A 23,775-nucleotide genomic window follows, 5' to 3' on the forward strand; every position below is an offset into this window, starting at 1 on the left:
AGCAGATGGAAGCTGTAAGCTGGATTTCTAAAGAGCAAACCGAGCGAGGGATGGGCACAAACAACTTACTGTTGAACCTTGACCTGCTCAATAAAGTAGCCAGTAGGCAGGAAAGTGCTATTCACAGCATGTTGTACACATGTTAGAGTAAATCATTTAACTAGCGTGATAAAAATGTTTTGCACATAACTGAAACATATTAATAAAAAACAAAATCTTTTGAAAAAGACAAAAACTTTGGTGCATGTTTAAAAAGTCTGGGATGTCTACATGATATGAAATGCTGTATTTCTATTAAAACAAAAATAGAAAGGTAAAAATGATTACAAAATATGATAACTGGGCTGAAAATCGGAGCTTAAATAAAGGGCTACTGTATACGGTATATGTTATGAAACGACCAAAACAATAAGAAGGTGGCGCACAGAGATCGGATCAAAACATTTCTCAGCCTTGTATTATCAAGAGACCACAATAGGAAATTGAACCTGAATACTTCCCAGACTCTGATCTTCGGTATAAACACAACAGTTCACATCTGAACTTCCCTGCTCTCCGCTTTGGGTCAAGTGTCACATCTTACCCTTTCCCTAGTAACAGGAAACGACTCAAAAAAAAAGTTTTACTGGAACAAAAGCGTGGGGTGGGAAACTGCACTGCTGGGAATGAGAGACCCCCCCAGCGCAAACACACACACACACACACACACACACACACACACACACACACACACACACACACACACAGACAAATAATAGCTCAAAGATGCATCTCTGCAACTGTATCAAATGTGGTCAGCTGGCTCTTTTTAGCAGTCCTACGGCAGTCACACGCTTCAACACGTGCAACTGTACAGTGAGGTATTTAAACAAAGAGTGTGGTGGGCTGCCAATGCCACGGGAACAAAAAAAAAAAAAGCTGAATAAAAAGAGAAAACAACACGATTCAAACAAGCAATACACCTGGATGTACCCGGTTCTTCACCGACTCAGCCTCTTATGTATGCACCATAAACAACACAATACAAGCAGACTTCTTGCTTCCTCGTTCCTTTTTTTGTTCACATGACCAGCTGTAACGTTGTTACAGTGGGTAACTGTTAGACGGGACTCACCAGCTACCACAGACAATTTGCTCTTTGTTTCACTGTATCTGACAAGTCAAGGTGAGATATTTCCACAGATTCAAACTTATATCCAAGAGACCGTCAGAGAAAAAAAAATATGACATTTAGCCAAACAGTAACTACGTTTATCATACGCTAGCTTAGTTTAATAATCGACCTCGTTTGTTAAACAAAAATAAAAGGAAAAAGATCAAACTAATTACTTACACTAACGAGTTAGTAAGCGTGACCCTAAGATTGGTTACGCTTTTCCTGGTTATTATTATAATTATTATGTAATGACCAAATACTGACGGGCAGAGAGAGACAGAAAGAAAGACAGAGACAGAAGAGAGAAGACCAAGAGCTCTCGTGTGGCCTGTGTGTGCTTAGCTGGCGAAAATACGTTCAAGACTCACCAACGTAAAGGTTACCAGCGGCGGCGAGCCCTCCTCTCTTACATTCACATTCGAGGCATTAAGGACTGTATAAATGGAGACGCTCGGACCTGAGTATAGAAATATAAAAATACGACGTCCTCGGCGTCAAGTTCCGTCAGTGCCGCTCCGCTCGTCCCCTGTCCTCGACTCAGCCAGCTCTTTATTTTAGGTGAGCGGAAACACTCGCTGTGAGAACTCTACGGGGCTGACTCGCTCTCGCGCGGTGTCCATGGCTACCTCTGTAAAAAAAAGGGCGGATCCATGGGTTGTCAAGTCACTGGGCTGGATTTCAAAATAAAAGCGCAGAGTTTTGGTGAGGGGAAACAAAAGAATCACTAAAAAAAGAATCAAACAAAAGGACAATAAAAATGCAAATGCTTAACTGTATGCTACAGTTGCATGTAGTTTTTATAAAGTCGTATGAGTATGCTCGCCAACAGATTTGGGTTAATAAATATCTGATATCCCGAGATATCAGCTTCAAGAGATAAAAAGCCAAATATTATCAGAGAATTAGTAATAATCGAAAATAATATTCACCTGTTTATCAGTTATGCTTTATGAGATGACAGTAAAATACTGTAAAAATGACTGTAAAGATTTTTCATTTTGTTAACATTCTACAATATATCTAGTATATAATATCTAATTTTATAACATACTATTTGTCAATTAACATTTAACGTTATTACATGAATTAGGGAAGAATGGAATAATGTGATGTTCCTGTGTTTCCACAGAATCTAAAATGCTAAGAATAGAAAAGAATAGTCCAGAGGGGTTGTGGACATGTTAATAGATTCTTTATTTGTGTGCGCCTTGCATTTTTCATGTTTGAATTATTATACTTTTTTCATGCATAGGTGTTTTTTTAATTTATTTGTTAATTTAAAGGTTTGCTCTTTCTGATGATCTCTTTAACAGAATGCTAGTGCCTGTCTGTCTCCCCTTTACTGAGGTTAATATACTCTATATACATCAACCATGCTTTAAAAACAAATACATTCTGGACATTACCATTATATCACAGGTAAAGTGTGAGATTATGTAAATGTATTAGTATTTGAATTATCTCCCAGGGTTTATATCTAATGAATAATTTTCCCGATGATTTCTGCAGAGGCAACCAACAATGCCTTGGTTGGTGCCTCTGTGAGTGTGTCATTAGATCTTTTGATGTGATTTTTTTTATTGGTTTTGATGCTACAGTGAAAGAACATCCCAGTGTGTATTAACTCAGATGGCTGGTTCTTAAACTGAGGAGGCAATGCATAAATAGACACATGATCTAAATGTCTGCCTTTATGCAATATGCCTGTAGAAGAAGGCAGGAAACGAGTGGGAAAATTTTTGCTTTCATTCGCTTAGAGGAGAAATGTGAGATCTTTGAGATTTCTCATTATAGCTAAATGCAGTTTACACATCACTGTAACGTCACTCAGCTCTGCAGATCATGAAGTTTTACTGCAAATATGGATGAAAGAGGGTAGTCACTCCTTTTAAACCCCTTATGTTACTAGAGCTTACCATAAGAAAGTTGATCAATTGCTTGCAAACATCACTGCCGATAGATCAAAAAACATTTAACCAATTCTGTCATCCACTTTTAAAGAATGGTTGTCCTAAAGAGAAAAAAAAACGAAATACCGATAAAGAAGTCATGGAAACCAAATAAGGTCTCACTGAGTGATTTTAAATTGGATGATATTAACCAGAATTATCTTTAATGTGAGTTTAATTTCATCCCTATCATACAGTAATCTCTCTTATCCTCTTAAATCCATTCGAGTCACGTGAATAATTTCCTTTTAAATCCCTCAGAGTCCAATAAGAGATCACTAATTTTGACGACTGTTTAATGTTTTGCCAACGTGTTGTGTCTGCATAGCTTTTAAAACACATTTTTAAAATTTACCCTTTCCAGTTTTGCTTAAATTTGGATGCCGTCCTAATCCCTACTCACACCTTTGTCATGTTTTAATTTCCCCTCTTTCCATAAAAGTTTCCTTTCTCTTCTCCTCTCCCTGAGAAGAAATCTCCCTGATAACAGAGGCCCAAGTAAAGGTCAGCCAGTTATAGGATTATGTTAAGACTCCAGTTTGACACCTAGACATGCCACTGAGTCTTGTAAAGAAACTCATACCCAGTAGAGAAACAAGAAGCGGGACACCCACTGTCCAACCGCTTTGTTCATAAAAATTTAAATGTATGCACTAAGGTGGTTTAACAACTAATATCTCTCGCTCTACATTGAAATACATTAGATAAGTAAATGAGATATGACTTATCATGTTCTGTTCTGGATTTGTGTTCACACAGATAAGACTGGGGCATGCTCTGGATGCAAATGTCTATTCTGTGTTAAGATATATGTATATATAAAAAGTGCTAGTCTTCTACAGAAGACCCAGGCTATATGTAAAGTAGCCTGTATTATCTTTGAGTGAGACTGTGCATTAGAAGTCTGTACTAGTGCTGACATCTAGTGGCTCCATCGACTACTTACCTACATGTATAGGTATTTTACTTCATGATATTTGCTGAAAAAAAAGAAAGATCTCCGTATAAATTACTTTATCATTAGAAATGTGTTAATTTACACTCATTTACATTCTAGTGTCGTGATAAAAATGGATGATTACTGGTATTTAGTTATATAAATGAGTTGCCCCATAATCTGTCAAGGAAATCTCAGACATATTTCTCATGAATGATTTTAAAGTGTAAGTATGTATCTTTTATTTATCCATATAAAAACAGGAACTGACATTAAAACTGTATGTGAATGTGAACGTCTATGTGAATGAATGTGCAGCAGAAATTGCGACAAATTTAACATAAATTTTCTGTAAGGATATTTTAAGTAGCCAAAAATGATTGAACTGATTATACTGTAGAAAACTGAGTAGGTACAATAACGTAGACTCATGAACACACTTGCAAAACAGGCAATTTTGTTATTTTTATATAAACCCTTTGTAATTCCAGTTGACTACAGGTTACCAACATAAGCAAATACATTAGGCATAAAATCGTATAGAAACATTAGAAATCACGCGCAGACGATCGCTTTTTGACAGATCACCTGGTTCAAAATATTATGGACGGTTACATTGCGGATGGTGGGGGTGGTGGTGATAACAATTCTTCTCAAACTGTCATGAAATAAAAATGTCTCTCACTTTTGACATTTTGAAAGGCATATTTAGAAAACCAGGGTAAAAAAGAGTGTTACACTAACGCAATACAAACACGACAAAGCTACAGGTGATCTTAAATCGTACCCCCGACGCCCCCGTTTTTATAAGTGGCTGCTTCCGCTTGCTTTCTACTTGGACAGTGCTACTTCCGTTATTAGCGTCGATTTTGTACATTAAAGCTTCAAGGTTGGACAGGTACGGTCAGACTGGAGAGGGGGTGTGTTAATTCTGATATTAATATAAACATTTTGACCTGGTTTTAGCCTGTTGGTTGCCCACAACTATAGCTAGCCCAAACAATGAAAGCAACTCAAGTTAGCTTGTTTGTGTTTTCTACCCTTGTTGTTTTGTCAACCGGAGAAAACGAAAGAATTTCTTGACCTTTCACCCAGTTAAACATTACTGTGTGACGCCGTGTGGCTGCTCAATCTCAGCGTGACACCAGCCTTTCCCATCAACTGATGACCATCAAACCATTTCTTACTTAAACACTTTAGCTAGAAAGTGTGACAGACCATAGTGTCCCCTGATAACTGTGCCAATGTGACTCGTCACTCTCTTATTGTGCGTAAAAGGTTAATTTTAATAATAACGTGTACATTATAGTGTTCATTTGGTTACTTTCACTTAAATTTATCCATTTTATTCTTAAATTTCATTTGTGGTCTTGTGTCAATGCCGTCATTCTAATGTACAAGGCTCACCAACAAGGCTGGAGAGAACACATCCTACAATACCCCACGTATTCTCCAAATTCTATACCGGGTATATTGCTATTTTAATTTACATATATATGAAAAGCAAGTGTACAGATAATCATAAGTTTAGTAGTTATATCTACATTTGTTGTTTTTCCAATTTAACTTCACAGCTTCGGTCCTTGTTTGGTTGTTGTAGTCAATCTCCAAAATAAATTATCTAAACTGGAGCAATGGCTATGTTCAAGGCCTCTTGCTGAATACAGACCGTCTTTTATCTTCCACCTAGGCACCATGCATAGGCTGCTTAAATGCAAAATGAGATTTGTGATATATCTCATGAGCCCAGTTAGGTTTCGTATTGTGGTATAAATAGTTTTTCTTAAAATTTATCTCTTTTTTTGTTGTTTTGTGAATATTTCTATTGTAAATGATGATGTTAACCCATAAAAGTGATTTCTAGGTGAAAGCAGTTACATTGACTTAATTCTCAATTGCCTTGACAGGTGCAGTGACACGATTCCAGGCTACAGTGAAACAACCGTTCCCATCTTAAACAGCTGAAATGGTGCAATCACAGATCCGCTTGAAAATTCTCCCTAGTGTTCGCAGCTTCTTTGACAAGATGGTGCGGGTAAAAGTAGAGGGACTCACTCCTCACAAACCAGTGGAGCTGAGGTCCAGACTGGTTGATGACAAAGGTGTCACTTTCAAAGCCTCTGCCCTGTACAAAGCAGATGAAAGTGGTCAGGTGGATGTCTTCCGCACACCCTCTCTGGGTGGTAGTTACACCGGCGTGGAGCCCATGGGTTTGTTTTGGGCCCTGGCACCAGACGCACCACACACTAAACTCATGAAGAAGGATGTGCTCAGCCCAACACGCGTGGCCCTGGAGGCTCTTAATGGAGAGACTGGCGAGGTTTTAGCATCTGAATCTAATGAGAGAGGATACATGATTGAGGGGATGAAGAGAATACCTTTACAAGAGGGCAGAATACGAGGTGTCCTCTTCATACCACCAGGTTAGTAGGATTTTAACAAATTATTCACAAAATTAGGTATCAAGTCAACATTAACTGTCCCCCCCTTTAGGAAATGGCCCATTCCCAGGAATTGTAGATTTGTACACTTTTGGTGGAGGTCTCACTGAACCCAGATCCAGCCTCTTGGCAAGTAAAGGCTTTGTTGTTCTGGCACTGGCTTATTTTCGTTACCAGGATCTCCCAAAAAACCCTAAAAACCTGGATTTGGAATATTTCGAGGAGGCGGTCACATATCTGAGGAAGCGGCAAGAGGTTAGTATTGAAGAGCAAACAGCAAAGGACATATTTATTAGAAGTAATTCAATGTTATGCATCTTATGTATGTGAAGGTTGTGAAAATATTGCTCAAACATCTGCATTTGAAGTGGATTTGAGATAGAGGCCTATATTTGTGTCTAGTGTGTCAATGTTGCCACCTGCTGGCTTTTCTTCTGATATCACCATCATGGATTAATGATGAAACCTCTATATTTCTTAAGTCTTAAAATATTACAAGCTTTTTGTCATTTTTTCTTTAGTTGAAATAGTTAATTGGCCATAAGTAATTTTGATTTTGGAGGTTTACAGCAAGGTGTAATGATCTGTGGTAGTAATAGTTCGATAACATTACAAAATGTTTAGGGGTTCAAAAGTAATTGAGTAGAAACACACAAAGACAAGCAAAATTTAGTTTTATATTTTAAAGAAAGTATTTGTCAGACATGGAAACAACAGCAAACACTTTGTTAGTCCTAGTGAGCATACAACACCCTGTTCTCATATTTCTTGAACTAAAATTAGTCGATTGACTTGTGCAGCTAAGGATAATCTCCCTCTTTGGTCACATTGGATATATATAACAAGGTTGTTGTCCTCTACTGCACAATTAAATGTCTCTCAGTCATTGCAGAACTCCCAGCATCTTGAACGGATAACAATATGAGCTGCTCCCTTTTCTCCTCTTTTCGCATATCTTTCTTTTTTGAAGTAAACCCATTCTAACTGAAGCTGAGCCTAAAGAACAAAGAAATGCTAGTGTCCATCAATTTGTGATCTGCACTGTATTAGCAGATGTGCACCTGTTACTTTAAAAAATGTAACTAACATAAAACCTCTTGATTCAGGTGAAAGGTCCTGGGATTGGCGTCATATCAATCTCTCATAGTGGTGCCTTGGCTTTGAGCATGTCATCTTTTCTCTCTGGGATCTCAGCGACTGTCTGTATTAATGCCTGTAATGCAAACACTGTGCTTCCTTTACACTACAAAGACATTGTATTCCCGCCACTGCCCCCTGTCATGGAGAATGTGAAATTCACAGAGTCTGGGCTTGTAGATATACGTGACGCCTTACCAGACCCCACCAAGGGCAAGAACAGGGCGTCTTTGATTCCAATTGAACGAGCCACCTGCCATTTCCTGTTTGCTGCTTCTGAAGATGACCACAACTGGAACAGCACGTTTTTTGCCAGTCAGGCTGCTGAAATTTTGAAAAAGCATGGCAAAAAATCCTACGAGGTTGTTACTTATCCAAAAGCTGGTCACTTTCTGGATGTGCCGTACATGCCTTATTGTTCATCTGGCTTTCATCCAGCTGTAGGGAGTGTTGTGGTGTTTGGTGGGGAGCCAAAAGCCCACTCTGAGGCTCAGCTGGACCTGTGGGAAAGAGTCCAGGAGTTCTTCAAGACCCACTTGGGCAACAAGAGCACTTGATACTGTATTAATCCATCAAGCATCTCTGAATGGTTGTTCTTAGAAATGGTTACCAGTGCCTGTATTTTCTAATTAGTAAAATTGTGAGAACTCCATTAACCGTCTAGTGTTCTGCATCGGAAACACTCCAACAATCGTTTGGTTTCAGATGAGTTTTTTTCAGTAGGACACGGGCTTGTAGCAAAAAATCGTCTATAGTAAAAAGAATCTGAGATTTTGTCTTGTCATGGGAAGGAAATGTAAAGGGACTGCACATAAAGAGCACTACAGAGTTTTGTTGGGGTAGGGTGTTGAATTTAGTGTCATCCCCACTTCTTGATGCAGACTCAAGGTCTGAGTAGTGGTCTACGTCATAAGCCACAGCCATCAGCTCAAACTTGATTGTTTTGTTGAAGTATCTCACAAAAGTAGAAGACACTTGGACTTTTCCTGCAGTTACTTGACAAAATGTCTACCTATAAAATAACCTACATATGATAACTTCTCCACTGACATGATGTTGGTACAGAACCAGTTCTGCTTTTGTGCTATTTGTAACTTATTTAGTGTTTAATGTTGTATAGCTAAAAAAAAAAAAAAAAAGGGGGGGGGGGGGTAAATATGTGGTGCTGGTGCCAGATTTTTGGGCATCTGAACTGGTGAAAATGCATGGAGCAGTTTGTAACTTCAGCTTGAGTGGAAAACTATCAAAACGGTAGCATGTTATGGAATCACCTACTGAAAACCAATAGTTAAGCTTCTTTAATCTTGTTTTATCTTTCTGGCACTTATCTAGCAGTATTTGATATTTAAATTGTATAGGGACTGGAATAATTCTGTATTTTAAGAAAGCTGAAAAAAGTGATCTTTGTAAAAAATATTTGATGTTTGCCCAAAAAATGAAAGAAATTTGTTGTCATGTACAATATAACCTATAATAAAGCAAAAGCAAATATGTAAATACTATTATAAATCCTGCTGTGCTGGTTTTATTTCCATGCCTGTTTCAAGAATGTGTATATACTGTGATGATCTGAGCAAGGATCCGAGAGTACACTGCACCAGAGAAGGGAGTCTTATTCGAAAGCTGGGAAAAACATACAGACATATGTCCCTCACTGATATTTTGATCACATGAAAATGTGGATTTTCTGTGTAATAGGATGTCATCTTATTTAACAAACAGGAAAACATGGAGTGTATTTAAATGGCACTAATTCTACATTTAAACATTTTTTTCATGGTATTTTCCAAAAGAAAGTCCATTATTAATTAAAATGCTAAGTGATCCATGAAATGTCCTCTGGTACGGGGTTATTTTTGGTATTTTCAGCAACCATGAGAGGAATGTCGCAAGCTCCCATGAGAGTACAGACTGACCAAGACAACAGGGTCAGTGTGAAAAGAGAGTGAAGTTAAACCTACCCTTGTTTTTGAATTTTAATCCTTAATCCCACCTTTTGACCAATATAAAGGTTTATAAAGTGCTTAGAAACACGACTTTTAAGGTGAAGTAATGTAATGAAGTATTTCCTTAAAGTATTTTTTTTTTTGTGATTTAACAGCCTATTAGGAATGTAGCCATCCGTTACCTTTATTTCTCGGTATCAGCCAGGCTCCTCTTCCTCCATGCTGCTTGTCATTCATAAGATTAAGTGGAGTTTCTCGGTGCTACATGAAGAGGAGGGCTCTCCTCTTCAGTCTTGCACCTCACGTTGTTAAATATTCAGTTGCAGGCTCCCCGCACCATCCAGTCTACCAATAAACGGCCTCTGACAGTGCGATTGGCAGCGGCAGCAGGAGTAACAGTCTGTCAGCCACACATATTTTTATTTATTTATTTTTTTCTGGACGGCGAGGGGTGATGGTGCTGTGTTCTCGGTGCTGCAGGCGTCGTTCCCGGAATGGACACTTCGCAAACCGGTGTGGTTTTAGGTGCACTGGGCGTCAGATAGTCCAGCATCCATCCAGCCACACTGCGCACGGATTTCAGTGACCGATTTCTGCCGTGCATCCGCATTACTGGGGAAATATGGGGCATACAGCGTAGGCTTTCCATCTCCCCGTGCTTTGATACAGACTGGGATTATTTTAACATGTATTTTCCTCCCCAATTTATCAGACATAATTACTGACAAAAGACCATCTCATTGCTGGCAGAGGAACGCATTTCCTGCCTGTGTCCGCGTTAAATCTTCATGGAGATCTCCCGTGCAACATAAGATGTGATATGTCGATTATCCCCCTTTTTACTATAAAAAAAAAGCAGGTCAGAAATGCCCCTTTACTCTTGGCTGTTGACTCTTTGTGAGCTTTCTTGAAAAACAAACAAACAAACAAACATCAACAACAGAAAGGCATATTTAGGATCTCGGCGTGAATCGACATGGATAGTGCAGGGAGCCGGGCAGCGATGGTGGGGGACGGTGCAGTCAATTTCACAGCAGCCCACCTCTGGCTGGATCTACTGAACGCCTCGAGCCCATCGACCCGGTGGGACAGCAGCCCGCCTGCCGAGGGCACCGGGCTGGACGAGCGGCAGCGACTCGTGCGAGAGCAAGCCTACCGGGACTTCACCACCACCGTTCAGGTTTTCATCCTCCTAGGTTCGCTGATCGGTAAGTCCGCTCAGTACTCCCACACATTCAATGCAAACTCAGTAGGGAATCATAAACATATTAAAAACCCAGCCTCGTTTATGTATTTACTTATTCATTTCTGCTAAATTTAGATTAAACAGCTGCACAGTTTTTGAACTACAGGGCACTGCTTTTCAAATACAATTGAAAACAGTGAGACTCTAAGATTTGTGTAGGGGATCTTCCTGTGCGGACAACCTGTGTCCCAGTAGAATGTATTTGAAATATCTGAGACTTTTTCCAGCGTTTATCAGTCAGCCAATCAATCATCTTCTGGTCAGTATAGTAAACTAGTATCTTCGACTAAAAGAAAAGTCAAACGACGACTAAAAAGTAAAGGATAAGAAAAGCATGACAGAAATGAGTGCGTAGGCCAGTTTATTAGAAACAAACAAAACTGCTACAAGGGTACATTATTATTATTTTTAATCTAATATCCCGTTAAAACCACCAGCAGCTGCCAAATGTAAACAACCCACAGCCCATGTCACCTGCTTACTCTGCTTACCTCTCAGCCCCCTGCAGTCATGTATAAGTTTGATCAAGGTGCTAAAACCATTCAAATAACACTAAACCAGTCACACACATAACTCCTGGATGCATTCCATTTAAAATAAGCAGAAATACTTTGGCAAAATTTGCTGTATATTTAAGTCAGCAAAGAAGATTTTTATTGTTTTTTTCCACCAGAAAACTGATAAATAGTAGCAGTAACTTACATGTTTTAAACTTCCTTAGAGTTGAATATGTGTTGACTAGACATCAGTGATGATGATGGTGGTATAAGTGTGGAAGGAGCTGTGTAGAATGATCTACTGCTCTTGCACACTCCTGGCTTTGACATCCCGTCTCCATCATATAGATCGCCAGAAGCATAATTAACCCGCTTCTAATGATTGCTACAAATAAATGTGTTATTTGTCACAAATGTTTTTGTGTTGCCCTCTCTGCCCTGCTACAGAAACACACACAGCCTTAGTGTTGTATGGAAACATATGGGCTCAGTGAGAAGCAGGAGCACAGCTCACCATGATGAAATATTGTGCAACTGATACAAAACGGACAAAAAAAACACGTCCAAATGACTTGCTTTGATCCAGTGCCACCTCCTGCTGCTCAGTGCAATGCGCAGAGTCAGAGAAGCGTGCCCTGACTAGCTGTAAAAATTGCCCTCTGCCAGCATGGCTCAAAATGCCTTTTTGTTTCTCTCTGCATGCTCTACGTGTCGCAGGGAATACATACACCAATGAACCAAACCCACTTCCAGGAAGGTGAATAGCATAAATTCTCTAACGTCAATACAACAGGGCACCTTTGTGTGGTCACTAAGATTCTTGGAGACATATTAATGACAGCTATAAGACAATGAGTGATAAAATACAAACAGACTGTGTGTGCCATAACAGTAATGGGTTCCCCTTTGCTAATGAAATAATCACAATAATCACAGTAATAATTATTACTGGAAAAAATAAAGATAATTAGCATCAGATATCTGAATCAATTTCAGGACCAGTCAGAAACTGAACACTTCATCAGTGGGCACCTTTAAATACATGCATTATATTACCTGCAGCATAAAATGATGAGTGTTAAAATGATGATGGTTCCACGGGGCTGTCTTTTGAAGTTGAGTCCCCTAAAAAAGTGTCTGTGGTCAATTCTCAAGCTACTTTTAATGATTTCAAAAAAGGCTTTGATTGTATGATAAAAGCCTAGCTGCATCATATTTATATTCAGACATCACTTATTATCATAGATGAGCAGGATATGCTGGTTCCATTATGTAGGCACTTTGTTGTCTCTATGGGGGTTTTAGTGCCCAAAAGAAAACCTGCATCACTGGCTGAAAGGGAAAAAAAAACCATGCAATTTTTATGGGGAGATGTCTGTTTTGGAGGCATCTGTGTCATTAACAACTTGTGCACATCAATACAAATCGTTGAAGGATTCATGTTTATTACCTGAGGCATTTGACATGGAAAAGATAAAAGTAACTGCCTTCTGTATCTGCTTATGACTTCTTCTCTTATGGCACACAGAGATGTGCGAAGGTGAAGGAAATTAAATGTTGCACAAACTGCAAATTTGTTGAAAAGCCTCAATGTGGTAACATCCAGAGCACATTAAATTCTCAGTGATGCAGATTGTTTTCACTTAGTTTGTGCACTTTGTATCGGTATTAACTCGCTGAATCATCCACCTTCTGGTCTGAAATACTCAAACTCGAGAAGAATGACATTTTTTTTTTAAATTTAAAAGATTTTTTTTTAACACACATTGTAGATGTGTGCAACAAAACAACACTAATAAGACTAATAAATTATAACTGTAGGATCTGCTTTGAAGCTTTGAATGACATTCAGCTATAATGCATGAATGTGGAGCATTTGAACCCATGGAAATGGATATGTAAGAAGGGTTTTTCTATCACAAATTAGGCCAACGAACAGTCTCTCTAGTGGGAAAAAAACCCTGCTATCTAAATTTGAAGGTTTGTTTTCCAGCACAAGTAATTAACGATAGAAATTCCTCTGCTTCTTTTAAGGTTCCCTCCCCTTCATCTTTTGCTTTATGTTTTGAAATGTAGGGATCCTTGGCTTAACATCAAGCTGGTTTGCTGATTAACGGGTCTGAAAAGCCACAGTGTGCTGTAAAATGCTGTTTTGGGAGTTGACTGACATATAGCCATATAGTGGTTTCAGCAAAAGTACTTTGCTGAGTACTTTGGCAGGTGTTAAATATCCCATTTAATTCCTCAATGTTCCCACCTGGATACACGTGTGTCCAGATAGGAAGTGTGTAGCTTGCCAGAGAATCATGGGCACTTGTTGGTGGGTGTGCTGAAAGGCGTTAGAAGTTGGGGAGTTATTTTTACACCACTTAACCACTGCATTTGTAATGCTCTACATTATCATCTTTAAGTTGTGTAGAGACACAATCTTCTCAAATGTGACTGTAGTCTCATTCTGATTTTGTCACGTTTCAGAAATGTTTCTGTAACACTTGTTCTGTTTTCAGATTTGGATCAGGAGGGCATTTCTGTCTCATACCTTTAAGGATAACCGCTTAAACCCTGGTAGGAGGGGAAAGTGCTAAAACATGCCAAACATGCCTAATATCTCCAAAGTTGACCAGTTAGGAAATCTTGTTTGTTTACACCATAAATAAAGAGGAAACTAGTTTGATGCAGTCATTTCATTGCAGAAACAGACGTAGATAGGCCCCATTAGAAAGCTGTAACTCTTCCTAAAATATAAACTAAACTGAAGTAAAGAGAGAGGCATCAGCAGGAAATGCCCCCCCCCCTCAATGCACAGATGTGCGAGCCATTCCAGTTTTCTCATCTAACTCTCCTAGAAAGGGAGAATACATTCCTCAAAATTTAGATTTTTTTTAATGTATAACATTTGCTGCCATAATTATGCAGTTTCACTGATAAGGCAAAGATTTGAGTTTTACTGCAAATCTCATTAATGTGTCACAGTGTGCATGGCACTGGCTGACTTTGCCAACAGTTGTATTAAGGTCTGTGGGGAATTATGTGGCTGACTAGCTCTGCGGTTACTGCACCTAAATGAGCCTGTCACTAAAACTAGGTTAATTATAAATCACCAGGATGTAAGTAAAAAACTGTTAAGTATACTTAGTATGTCGAACAGCACATGTTAGACATCAATAGGAAAATGATCCAGCTCAAATTGAAGCAGACCACGTTGCTGCTACCACTAGTTAGGGTGCCATTTGTTAAGCGGGCAAAATAATCATCCGTACTGTTTGCGCTCTCTCGCTATTGGCTGCTCTGACTATGGTTACCAAGGTGTTCCTCAAATGCCCAGCGAGCATTCTGGGCTCAAAAGTACAAGGTGATGTTGTTTTTCCAGACAATACAAGTCCTGAAAAAACAAAAAATAAAACGATTTTTGTTTTTTGTCACAGCAGTTTTTTTTTTAATCTTTGGCAGCTACCAGTTTCTATGAGTATTTAACAGAGATTAAATTTGGTTTTTATTTTCTGTCTGAAACCTATAAGATAAAAATCAACTCTTGTATTTTGATTATTGAAATCTGCTTTGAACATCACATGGTAGCATGACTCTGGAAATGATCTGGACAAAAATATCTTAAGTAATAGTTTTATCGCCTTATAAATGTAGTATCACACTTTCTTCCTTTCTTTTTTTTTTTTTTTGAAAGACTGGGTATTAATTGCCTCACATTAGAGACCAAAGGTAGCAAGATAAAATGTCAACATACCGTATGAACAGACATTTGTAATAAACATTCTTTTTATGTAGTTTGCATTTGAAATAATTAATATTTGTGCTGATTTAATTATTCCACATTAGTCAGCCTAGCAGAATGTACTTTTACCAGGGTTTCCCCGAAATACCACGCCTATGTGCTATTCTGTATCACAGCATGTTAATCGAGTTCTGCATAGTTAAAGCACACCATGTCCTGTTGAAAACAGCTTCTTCCGCCTCCATTTGAAACCTCCTGAGGTACATAACAACAGAAATCAGGGATAAGTGGTTGTTATATACGACCTTGCTTTCATAGAAAAGGTCTTTTTTCTCTCTTTCATTTAGTTTTATAAACTATGGTTACTTTTCTATTCCCCCATCCACCTGACGATGAATGCGTTTTTCTTCTGACAAACTGAGACCTTTTATTTTAAAGCACAGGTCTCAGGAAAAACGTGAAACAGTTTCCTTCACTGCAGAACATCTTGCTCTCAGCCAGAGTGCAGCTAACACTCTGTGGGTAATTACTTTTGAAGGAGCTGAAATCACACAGGGTCCCGTGTGACCTGACATGAGTTAATGCAGTGCAAGAAGGAAAAAGTTCACCTTTTGAAACTTAATTACCAATCGTTACCACTTTGTCACTCCAAATTATGCAGAGAGAAATAGAAACATAAAAATGTCTCCTGTTGTCCTTTTTGATTTGGTTGCAGTTGCAGTTTCTTTTTAGTAAGTTCCAGCTTGCAGGCTATTAGATGTAAATGATTGGGAGGATGTCTTATGAGGGTGGACCAACTGTTTTTTTTTTTTTTTTTTTCTTTTTCTCCCTCTTTGAACCTGCTACAAGTGACATACAGCACGAATTTGTTATTGCTGATATAGATTTATTTCATTTGGCTATTTTTTATTTTATGCTTTAGCGGCACCTGCATCACTAATTTTGTCCTGTGCTCTGCCATCAAGTCTTTACAAGAAGGCGCTTACCTTTAAACAATTTTCATAATTTTTTCAAGAAATCCCCCAAAAATAAAAAGAAAAGAAAAGAAAAGAAAGAGCAAGTCTGGGGGCTGAAACTCCTTGAACTGTCACAGGGGAAGCCTTTTTGCAGTAAAATGGGGGTAAAAAGGGGTGTCCAGATGCAAATAATAACATTCAAATTGAACTTTCCCCCCCATTTTTTTTTTGGACAAATTCATAAAGAGTTTGATTTTGATTTGAAGCAGTATTCTTGGTAGCGGATTCCTCGTCCTGCTGTGAGGCAGCTTCCAATCTAATGTGTAAAGACTTCCAGTTCACAGATGAGTTCATTGATGGCAAGTGTAAAACGGGCAGATTGAAAGTGACACATTTTCTTTCCTTTCGTACATCTGTCAGTTGGCTTAAATCTCAGTCCGAGAAGTACTTGCATTCCTTACATTGTTCAGTCGCAGTGTTTGTCTTGGATGGACGTCAGGAATAAGCAGCTGAGAAATCATTAATCTGTGCTATAGCAGATCAGTAAGATAAGTAAGCCTTCCTTCCTGTCAATGGGCAATTTAGTCTTCAAGCTAACCAGGTCTTTTCTTCGAGATCTATGGTGTGCCTGGTAAAAACTCATACCAGCACAACAAAAGGAAAGGGCTGCTTGTACCAGCGTTCAGGTTTCCAACCTTTATTTAAACTGAGTTAGACTTATGACAACACAGACTGTAGAATTCAAGTTTTTGTATGTGAACTGATAATATGACCATAATTCTACACTTTAACTCAAGATCAGAAAACCAAGTTGTGACCATATTTCACATTTGGTTGGATGCAGGATTGGTGACACCAAACCTTGGAGCTAACCTTTAAATGAATAAAATCTTCATTACATTTATTACAATGAGTGCGTATAAACAAAACTTGACTGGTTGGCAGAGATGCAGACTTATAGGAGTCGATAATTGTAGCTTCTACTGAGGGGTGCAGGTTAGTAGGCAAACTTAATCTCATTTTATTCTAAATCTTTAAACATCTTTCTTTCTCTCGACAGGTAATGCCACTGTGTTGTGGTGCACCTGCTGCACAAACGTCTTTAAAACAGTGACCAATCGATTCATCAAGAACCTGGCATGGTCTGGTATCTGTGCCGGCCTGGTGTGCATCCCCTTTGATGTGGCACTCGGAGCCAATCCTCGGTGCTGCTTGTGGCTTCACACGCTGGTGCTCTGCAAAGCTCTCAAGTTCCTCCACAAACTCTTCTGCTCTGTCACCGTTCTCAGCTTCAGCGCCATCGCATTGGACAGGTAAATGCAAAAACATGATACTTTTCAGTGTATACACAGAATTAAAGTAGATAGGGGGAGCATCATTTGTTTTCAGTCATCAAGTGTGGATTGTGCGTGAAATTACAAAACCCAAAGAGCACTCTATCCTTTCAGTAAAATGAGTGATGTGTTTATTTTTTCTCACTTCAGGTTTGTAGCCAGAATCACTGTGTTTAAATGATGCTTTTGAAAGACACTAACATGCACCTCCTACTCACCTCTCTGTATCTGGATGGACCGCTTGGGGCAAAAAAAGTGGGTCCTTTATATCAGCTCTCTGATCAGTTTGTCAATATGTTGCTTAGCATAGTCAACTCGGCTAATTCTCTTTCTTTAAACACCTGGAAATCCAACTCTGAAAGATTTTTTTAAAGCAGAAAAACATCTCTACACCTTCTTTTAACACCCTGTTAAGAGGAGGTGCAGGGTTGTGATTGGTGGAGCGTGTGTCCCAGGCCTCCCAGTACCACTTTGAATTTGCTGAATTTGTAAGTTTGCTCACTTACAACTAAATGAATAGTCTCATTTTATGGTAGTTTCTTTTTAATGGAGAAAAGAAAAACTACCAATCAAAAATCCAGAAAAAAACATTACACAAAGATTACAAATTGATTTTCATGTCACTGAGTGAAATAAGTATTTCATCCTCTAGCAAAACGCGCCTTAGTACTTGGTGGAGAAACACTTTTTTCCAAGCACAGTGGTAAGACACTTCTGGTAGTTGGTCACCAGGTTGACCCTCATCTCAGAGGGGATTTTGGCCCACTCCTTTTTACAGAAACTCTCCAACTCCTTTAGGTTTCTTGGCTGTCGCTTGACAACTCAAAGCTTCAGCGCTCTCCACAGATTTTTCTACAGGACTGAAGTCTGGAAACTGGTTAGGACTCTCTATGACCTTAATGTGCTTCTTCTTTAGCCACTCCTTTGTTAACCTGGGGTTAATGTTTGTAATTATCACGCTAGAAGACCCATTCACAGCTCATCTTCAGTGTTCTGGCTGAGGGAAGAAAATTCTCATTCAAAATGACTGTACATAGCCCTGTCCATTGGCAGTGTCCTCGATGCAGTGAAGTCATCTTGTACCCTTAGCACCTCCGTTCTTCACTGTGGGGATGATAGGGTGGTTTGGGGCATCCTCAGCATTTCTCCGCATCCCAACACGGCGGCTCGAGCTGATGCCAAAGAGCTCGATTTTGGTTTCACCTGACCCCAGGACTTTCTTCCAAGCCTTCTCTGAATCCTTTACATTACAGCGTAGTGTGTTACCAATGATGTTCTTGGTCCAAAATGCCTTGAGATCATTAACATGCTCGTCCTGTGTAGCTCACCCCATGAGGCATGATTTGGCTCCAGATAGGGGATGATTGATGGTCATTATATTTCTTCTAGTTCCAAATAATCATACCAACAGTTCTCACCTTCTCATAAAGCTTCTTGCCCATTCCAGTCTTGTGCAGGACTGCAATTGTGTCCCTGATGTCCTTTGACAGCTCGTTAGTGTTTCCCGTGGTGGTAGAGAGGTTGGAGTAGAAGAAATTGATTCTCTGGACAGGTGTGGTTTGTACACATAAATTGAGATCAGGAGTATTTGTCATTGTTTGAATAATTGAACACAATCTGTCTGCCACATTAGCACACAGACTCTGACTTGCTCGTAGGGGATGAAGTACTTATTTCACTCACTGATATGCAAATCAATTTTGAACCTTTATGTAATTTACTTTTCTGCATTTTTGTAAATGAGCAAACCTATAAAATCAACAGGTGATAATTTTAATTATTTCCCCACTTTATCTCAGCTGAAGTGTTTGAAGCATATTGTTTAACTAGTTTAATTTCATTTTCTTATGCTATACCCTTTAATTAACCTTTTGCTTTCATTAATTATTGCAAGTGGGTGCTGGTTATGTGTATAATATTTCCTAAAACTGTGACTATTTCCTGTTGTCCACTTTGTCCATAGTTGACCTTTCTCACAGATTGTTCCCAGCTGAGTCTCTCAACATTGTACAGAACTCATGTGTAAAAATGACTGTAGTTATTCAGTGGCTCTAATGTTTGCATTTTCTCCACACCAGTGTTGTTTTTGCTTAAAAAAAAGTCCAGTAAGAAAATAGAAAATTGGCATAGAAAACAGTGGGCAGCCCAAGTACAGATGCACAGACTTATACGAAATATAAAAAATATACTTATACAAGTATTGAGAAAACCTAAAAGAGTTCCTTTTTCAGAATCGTATACATGACTTATTATTATATGATATTTATCGAATCATGTTTTTATCTCTTTGCATGTTGCAGCTTAAGATAACACAGCTTCTGTATGTAATGCAGAAAAAAATAGCAAATATCATGAATAGACATGTTCAAAATGGAGCATAAAAGTGCACAGAAGCCACATTTTTATTAATATATAATATTAAAATATACCAGGGATAATATGGATGACTGCAGTAGTACGTGAATATCCTCTACCAACTTTATAGTGATTGCAGGGAGACTTTGTATTGTTGCAACCTCTTCCCAGCCCTCGTTTCACTGCTATAGAGATTATGTTGCCTCCATAGCAACTGGTACAGTCAGAATGATATCAAACCAATGAATTATTTATTCTCCAGGAGGGTAATCGAGGCTGTAGATATTCTGTACACAGGTTGGGACTGCAGTGTACATACACACGAACACACACAATCATACTGCAGCACAGACAAGATAGTCAAGGGACATCGTAGTAATGACTTTTTCATTTCGTTTATTCTCCTTATGAGTAAGGGAAAACAAAAGGATGTGAGGCAATCTGCATGCTATTATCTGCACTGCAGTTATCAAGAGATCACCCATATAATTTTAACCTCTGCAGAAGTTAATATACCATGGATAAATTAAAATTCTTTGATCTAAAAAGGGCTAAATGTTCATGATTGAATGTATCCAAAGTGGCCACTAAAAATGGCACAATTGGCTTTATTTTTAGATAACTGAGCTTTGTCCATTTCCTGTGGAATTTCCTGTTTTTCCTGTTTATAAAAATACCTCAAAATGGCTGTGACAAATAATAAGCCTATGTAATACAATAAATATGTGAAGAGGCTGCAGGATAAATTTAGTAACTACATAAAAAAACTCCCAGAAAACTGCACCTCTCACCTTTTTGTCTATTTGGAGCTTGTATAATGGATTCAATAATTTTATACCAGCACTACCTTTCTGCTAAAACCCCTTCAAGCTCATACGTCAGTATTTTTAACGTTTATTTTAAAATAATTTTCACATAAATCACCATAAGATGGATTTCTGTGAGCATTTTCAGTACGCCTGGACTCAGGTGACACTCTGGCTTAGGAAAAAGCTTTTTTTTCACAGTGTGAACATCACCAAAACTATGCCTCTATTGATTTGCTGCAAGCTTTAGGATGTAAAAAATTCTCCACTGGGGAAAGCGCCCAATTTGAATGTTATCAGACCATTTAATAACCATTATCAGCTGTTATCAGCCCTGTACCTATTGCTAATAGATGCTCTCCTCTACAATCAGGCTGAGAAGGCAGTTAGCTACTGTATTACAGATTACATAGGAGAGCTAAGTAACAAGTATAGCTTAGTAACAAGTGCTTAGAGTTGTGAGTGGTTTATTTATTTTGTTGAGCCAGAAGTCACAACTTTTTGGACGAGAGACTGCTAAATTAGCAGCTAACGCTAGTTGGCTTTGTCAACAAGCTAGCTCCAAATAACTCAAAAGAAATTGCTTGTAAGAAATGTTCTAACACGAGGAACCTCAAACATGTAAGGCACTTGTGTAAAGTGGAATAAAGTCTTCCTCACAGCCTCATATGTGGATTCTTGCTTCTATTTTAGCCCGAAAACAGATTACTCATTACTTCTTCCATTCAGCAAGGCAAGAAAGCCTTCTCTGAATAAGCCTCTAGAAGGTGAAGTAGGAAACGCATAATGGACATTGAGTGGGTTTATCAAATATCAAATATCAAATACATGTTGTTAAGCATTGAATTACTTTGTCTTTCTGTCTGTAGATACTACTCAGTGTTGTACCCACTGGAGAGGAAAATCTCAGACGCAAGATCTCGAGATCTGGTCATCTATATCTGGGTCCATGCAACTGTGGTCAGCCTCCCCGTGTTTGCTGTGACCAATGTGACTGATGTGTACGTGACCTCATCCTGCTCAAATGACCCCGCCCGCTCGCTGAGTCACATGGTGTATGTGTTGATCTACAACATCACCACAGTGATCCTCCCCCTGGCTCTGGTCTTCCTTCTCATGCTTCTGATCCGCAGAGCACTAAGTGCCAGCCAGAAGAAGAAGGTGATCATCGCAGCTCTGCGAACTCCCCAGAACAGCATCTCTATCCCATATGTGTCCCAGAGGGAAGCCGAACTTCATGTAACTCTTCTGGCTGTGGTACTGGCTTTCTCAGCTTGCAGCGCGCCCTATGGGGCCTTAGTATTTTACCGCACTATTTTGGCAGATGCTAAAGAGCTGCCTGTCTCACTGTATCTCACAGCCCTCTGGCTTCCTAAGGTATCCTTGCTCACCAACCCACTTTTGTTTCTGACTGTTAACCGCTCAGCGCGTCACAGCTGTCTGGACCTGCTGGCCAGGATTCACAGACGTTACAGTCGCCGTAACGTGGTTAGCACTGGAGGTCTGGCTTCTTTAGGAGCAGATGGCGTGATTGGGGAGCCAGTAGGACTGGAGACTGCTGGTCGATCTGGAAGCCAGCTTCTAGAGATGTTTAACATTGGCCAACAGCAGATCTTCAGACCGTCTGAAGAAGAAGAGGAGGAGGATGGGGAGAATGATGTGGAGCTCCCATCTCAAGGATCAGGAGAAGGCTCAGGGCCCAAAGATGACCAGAAAGGTGGGTCAAGAATGGGAAGCCTCAGAGGTGAAGTGATTAATAAAAAGGACTCTCTGCAGGGCACAGGAGGAGGGCTGGTTATCACCAAGGAGGTCCCTCCTTCAGTTATAGCCCCCCGGGCCTCTCCAGTCCATACATGCGCTTATGCCTCTTCATCACAAGTGGCACCTGCTACACCTACAGAAGCAGAGGACTCCCCACAGTTTGGTTTTGGACCTTTTGAGCTGCCACCTCAGTGGTTACCTGAGACCAGGAATAGCAAGAAGAGGCTACTGCCACCGCTGGGTAACACGCCCGAGGAGCTGATCCAGACCAAAGTGCCAAAGCAGAAGCCAGAACGCAGGATCAGCAGGAACAACAAGGTCAGCACAATTCCCACCGTGGATCCATGAACTGTACTGTTGGCCTCTGATCTGCAACACTGGAAAAATCAGAACTCCTTTGGGAGAAGACAATGATGTCTGCATGGTTTCTTCTGGTTCCTTCTTCTGATTTGCAGTTGTAGCTCTTGTAGAAGTTCAGGTTCGACATTTTACTGCAGAAAAGCAGGTTCCCTGAAGCACTGTATTTCCATTTGTGAATCAATTTGATATCAATATAATATTTCTAGTCTGACAAATATGTCCATTCCATCCAATTTCACAGCTCTTCGAGAGGTCCAGTTTTATAATTAAGGACTTCCACAATGACTCCATGATGAAGGAAAATAGATGCCTTCATAAATCTTTCTTTTTATTGGAGGTGACATCAGTAGTCAAACAACACTGTACAAATCCAATTATCTTGAGGGATGCACTGATAATGGATAATATATTTCCACAGCAAATAATCAAGCAACCATTATGGACCTGCTAACAAAACAGTTTTTAAAAATAGTTCTAATCTGATTGCACTGTGTATATGAACACATCTCAGTGTTGGTCTTTTCACTTAACCCATTGTGGGACTTTTCTTTTCTATGTTTGATTTACAGAAATGTTTTGGGTATTGTCTGCTGCCTTTGTTTTTTGTCAAATTCCACTTTCTGAACATTTCTAGTAATGTCTTAGATGTTGTCGTGATTTTCACTTTCGATGTCGATGGTTTTCATAAGATTAAAACACTGACGTAGAGTATGCAAATACATGTTTACAATGTGAAACAATCCGAGTTCAACTGTGTGTTCAGTCTTGGTTTCTGGAAGTGCATCACATATACTGAAATCTGCAGGTTCATGCACACTGGGGATCTTTTAGCGACCTTACATCAATCTTAATGATTTCTCACAGATTTCCTGAAAGTCAGTTGCTCAATTAAAATGTTGTATAATAAGTAGGAGCAGAGATACCAAGTGCACATTTTATATCATCTGACGCTCTGTAAAACATGTTTCCTTTTAAATATCTCTGATTGACACTTCTGGCTCTGTCTCCTTTGTGATGCAGAATTCATCAGTAAAAGCTTTGACCTGCACCTTTGGCTGAGGTAAACAGAGCTGGGCTACACTTCAAATATTTGTCAAGCCGTAACTCCCTTCGGGGCTACCCACAATTCCTTGTTATGTCCACAGAGGAGCTGAATCTATGCTG

General features: G+C 39.3%; 3 protein-coding genes across 5 annotated transcripts in view; 2 read left to right on the forward strand and 1 right to left on the reverse strand.

The window, feature by feature from the left end:
• susd6 (sushi domain containing 6) overlaps positions 1-1,772 on the reverse strand; it is a 33,883-nt gene extending 32,111 nt beyond the window's left edge. Inside the window, exon 1 of the mRNA XM_086264713.1 lies at positions 1,525-1,772. The gene's annotated coding sequence lies outside the window, so the exon portion shown is untranslated. The remainder of the gene's footprint in view (positions 1-1,524) is intronic.
• Positions 1,077-8,765, forward strand: LOC147312875 (acyl-coenzyme A thioesterase 1-like). Of its 3 annotated transcripts, none has more exons than XM_086264711.1 (4): positions 1,077-1,165; positions 5,950-6,465; positions 6,536-6,738; positions 7,590-8,765. In XM_086264711.1, exons 2-4 carry the CDS (start codon positions 6,009-6,011, stop codon positions 8,175-8,177), a joined length of 1,248 nt encoding a protein of 415 aa, XP_086120837.1. In that variant the 5' UTR covers positions 1,077-1,165; positions 5,950-6,008; the 3' UTR covers positions 8,178-8,765. The 3 variants fall into 3 exon arrangements, with proteins under 3 accessions (XP_086120837.1, XP_086120835.1, XP_086120836.1); XM_086264709.1 differs by lacking the exon at positions 1,077-1,165 and adding an exon at positions 4,801-4,940; XM_086264710.1 differs by lacking the exon at positions 1,077-1,165 and adding an exon at positions 4,870-4,962.
• An 872-nt stretch (positions 8,766-9,637) lies between these two features.
• On the forward strand, positions 9,638-23,602 carry gpr176 (G protein-coupled receptor 176). The gene is made up of 3 exons (XM_086264708.1): positions 9,638-10,774; positions 17,056-17,308; positions 21,360-23,602. Exons 1-3 carry the CDS (start codon positions 10,543-10,545, stop codon positions 22,597-22,599), a joined length of 1,725 nt encoding a protein of 574 aa, XP_086120834.1. The 5' UTR covers positions 9,638-10,542; the 3' UTR covers positions 22,600-23,602.
• The last annotated feature ends 173 nt before the right edge of the window (positions 23,603-23,775 follow it).

Source organism: Aulonocara sp. 'chitande type north' Nkhata Bay, linkage group LG15 (assembly GCF_057382095.1).
Source record: "Aulonocara sp. 'chitande type north' Nkhata Bay isolate Kocher_YH1m ecotype deep benthic linkage group LG15, A_spYH_male_GT1.1, whole genome shotgun sequence".
NCBI lineage: Eukaryota > Metazoa > Chordata > Actinopteri > Cichliformes > Cichlidae > Aulonocara > Aulonocara sp. 'chitande type north' Nkhata Bay.

What these genes read in the sequence shown, in the direction of transcription:
- LOC147312875 (XM_086264711.1), top strand. Translation starts at nt 6,009, where the DNA reads ATGGTGCAATCACAGATCCGCTTGAAAATTCTCCCTAGTGTTCGCAGC. An exon ending in TGTCCTCTTCATACCACCAG is followed by an intron (nt 6,466 to 6,535) that starts GTTAGTAGGATT and finishes CCCCCCCTTTAG; the next exon opens with GAAATGGCCCATTCCCAGGA. An exon ending in ATCTGAGGAAGCGGCAAGAG is followed by an intron (nt 6,739 to 7,589) that starts GTTAGTATTGAA and finishes CTCTTGATTCAG; the next exon opens with GTGAAAGGTCCTGGGATTGG.
- gpr176 (XM_086264708.1), top strand. Translation starts at nt 10,543, where the DNA reads ATGGATAGTGCAGGGAGCCGGGCAGCGATGGTGGGGGACGGTGCAGTC. An exon ending in CCTCCTAGGTTCGCTGATCG is followed by an intron (nt 10,775 to 17,055) that starts GTAAGTCCGCTC and finishes TTCTCTCGACAG; the next exon opens with GTAATGCCACTGTGTTGTGG. An exon ending in AGCGCCATCGCATTGGACAG is followed by an intron (nt 17,309 to 21,359) that starts GTAAATGCAAAA and finishes TTCTGTCTGTAG; the next exon opens with ATACTACTCAGTGTTGTACC.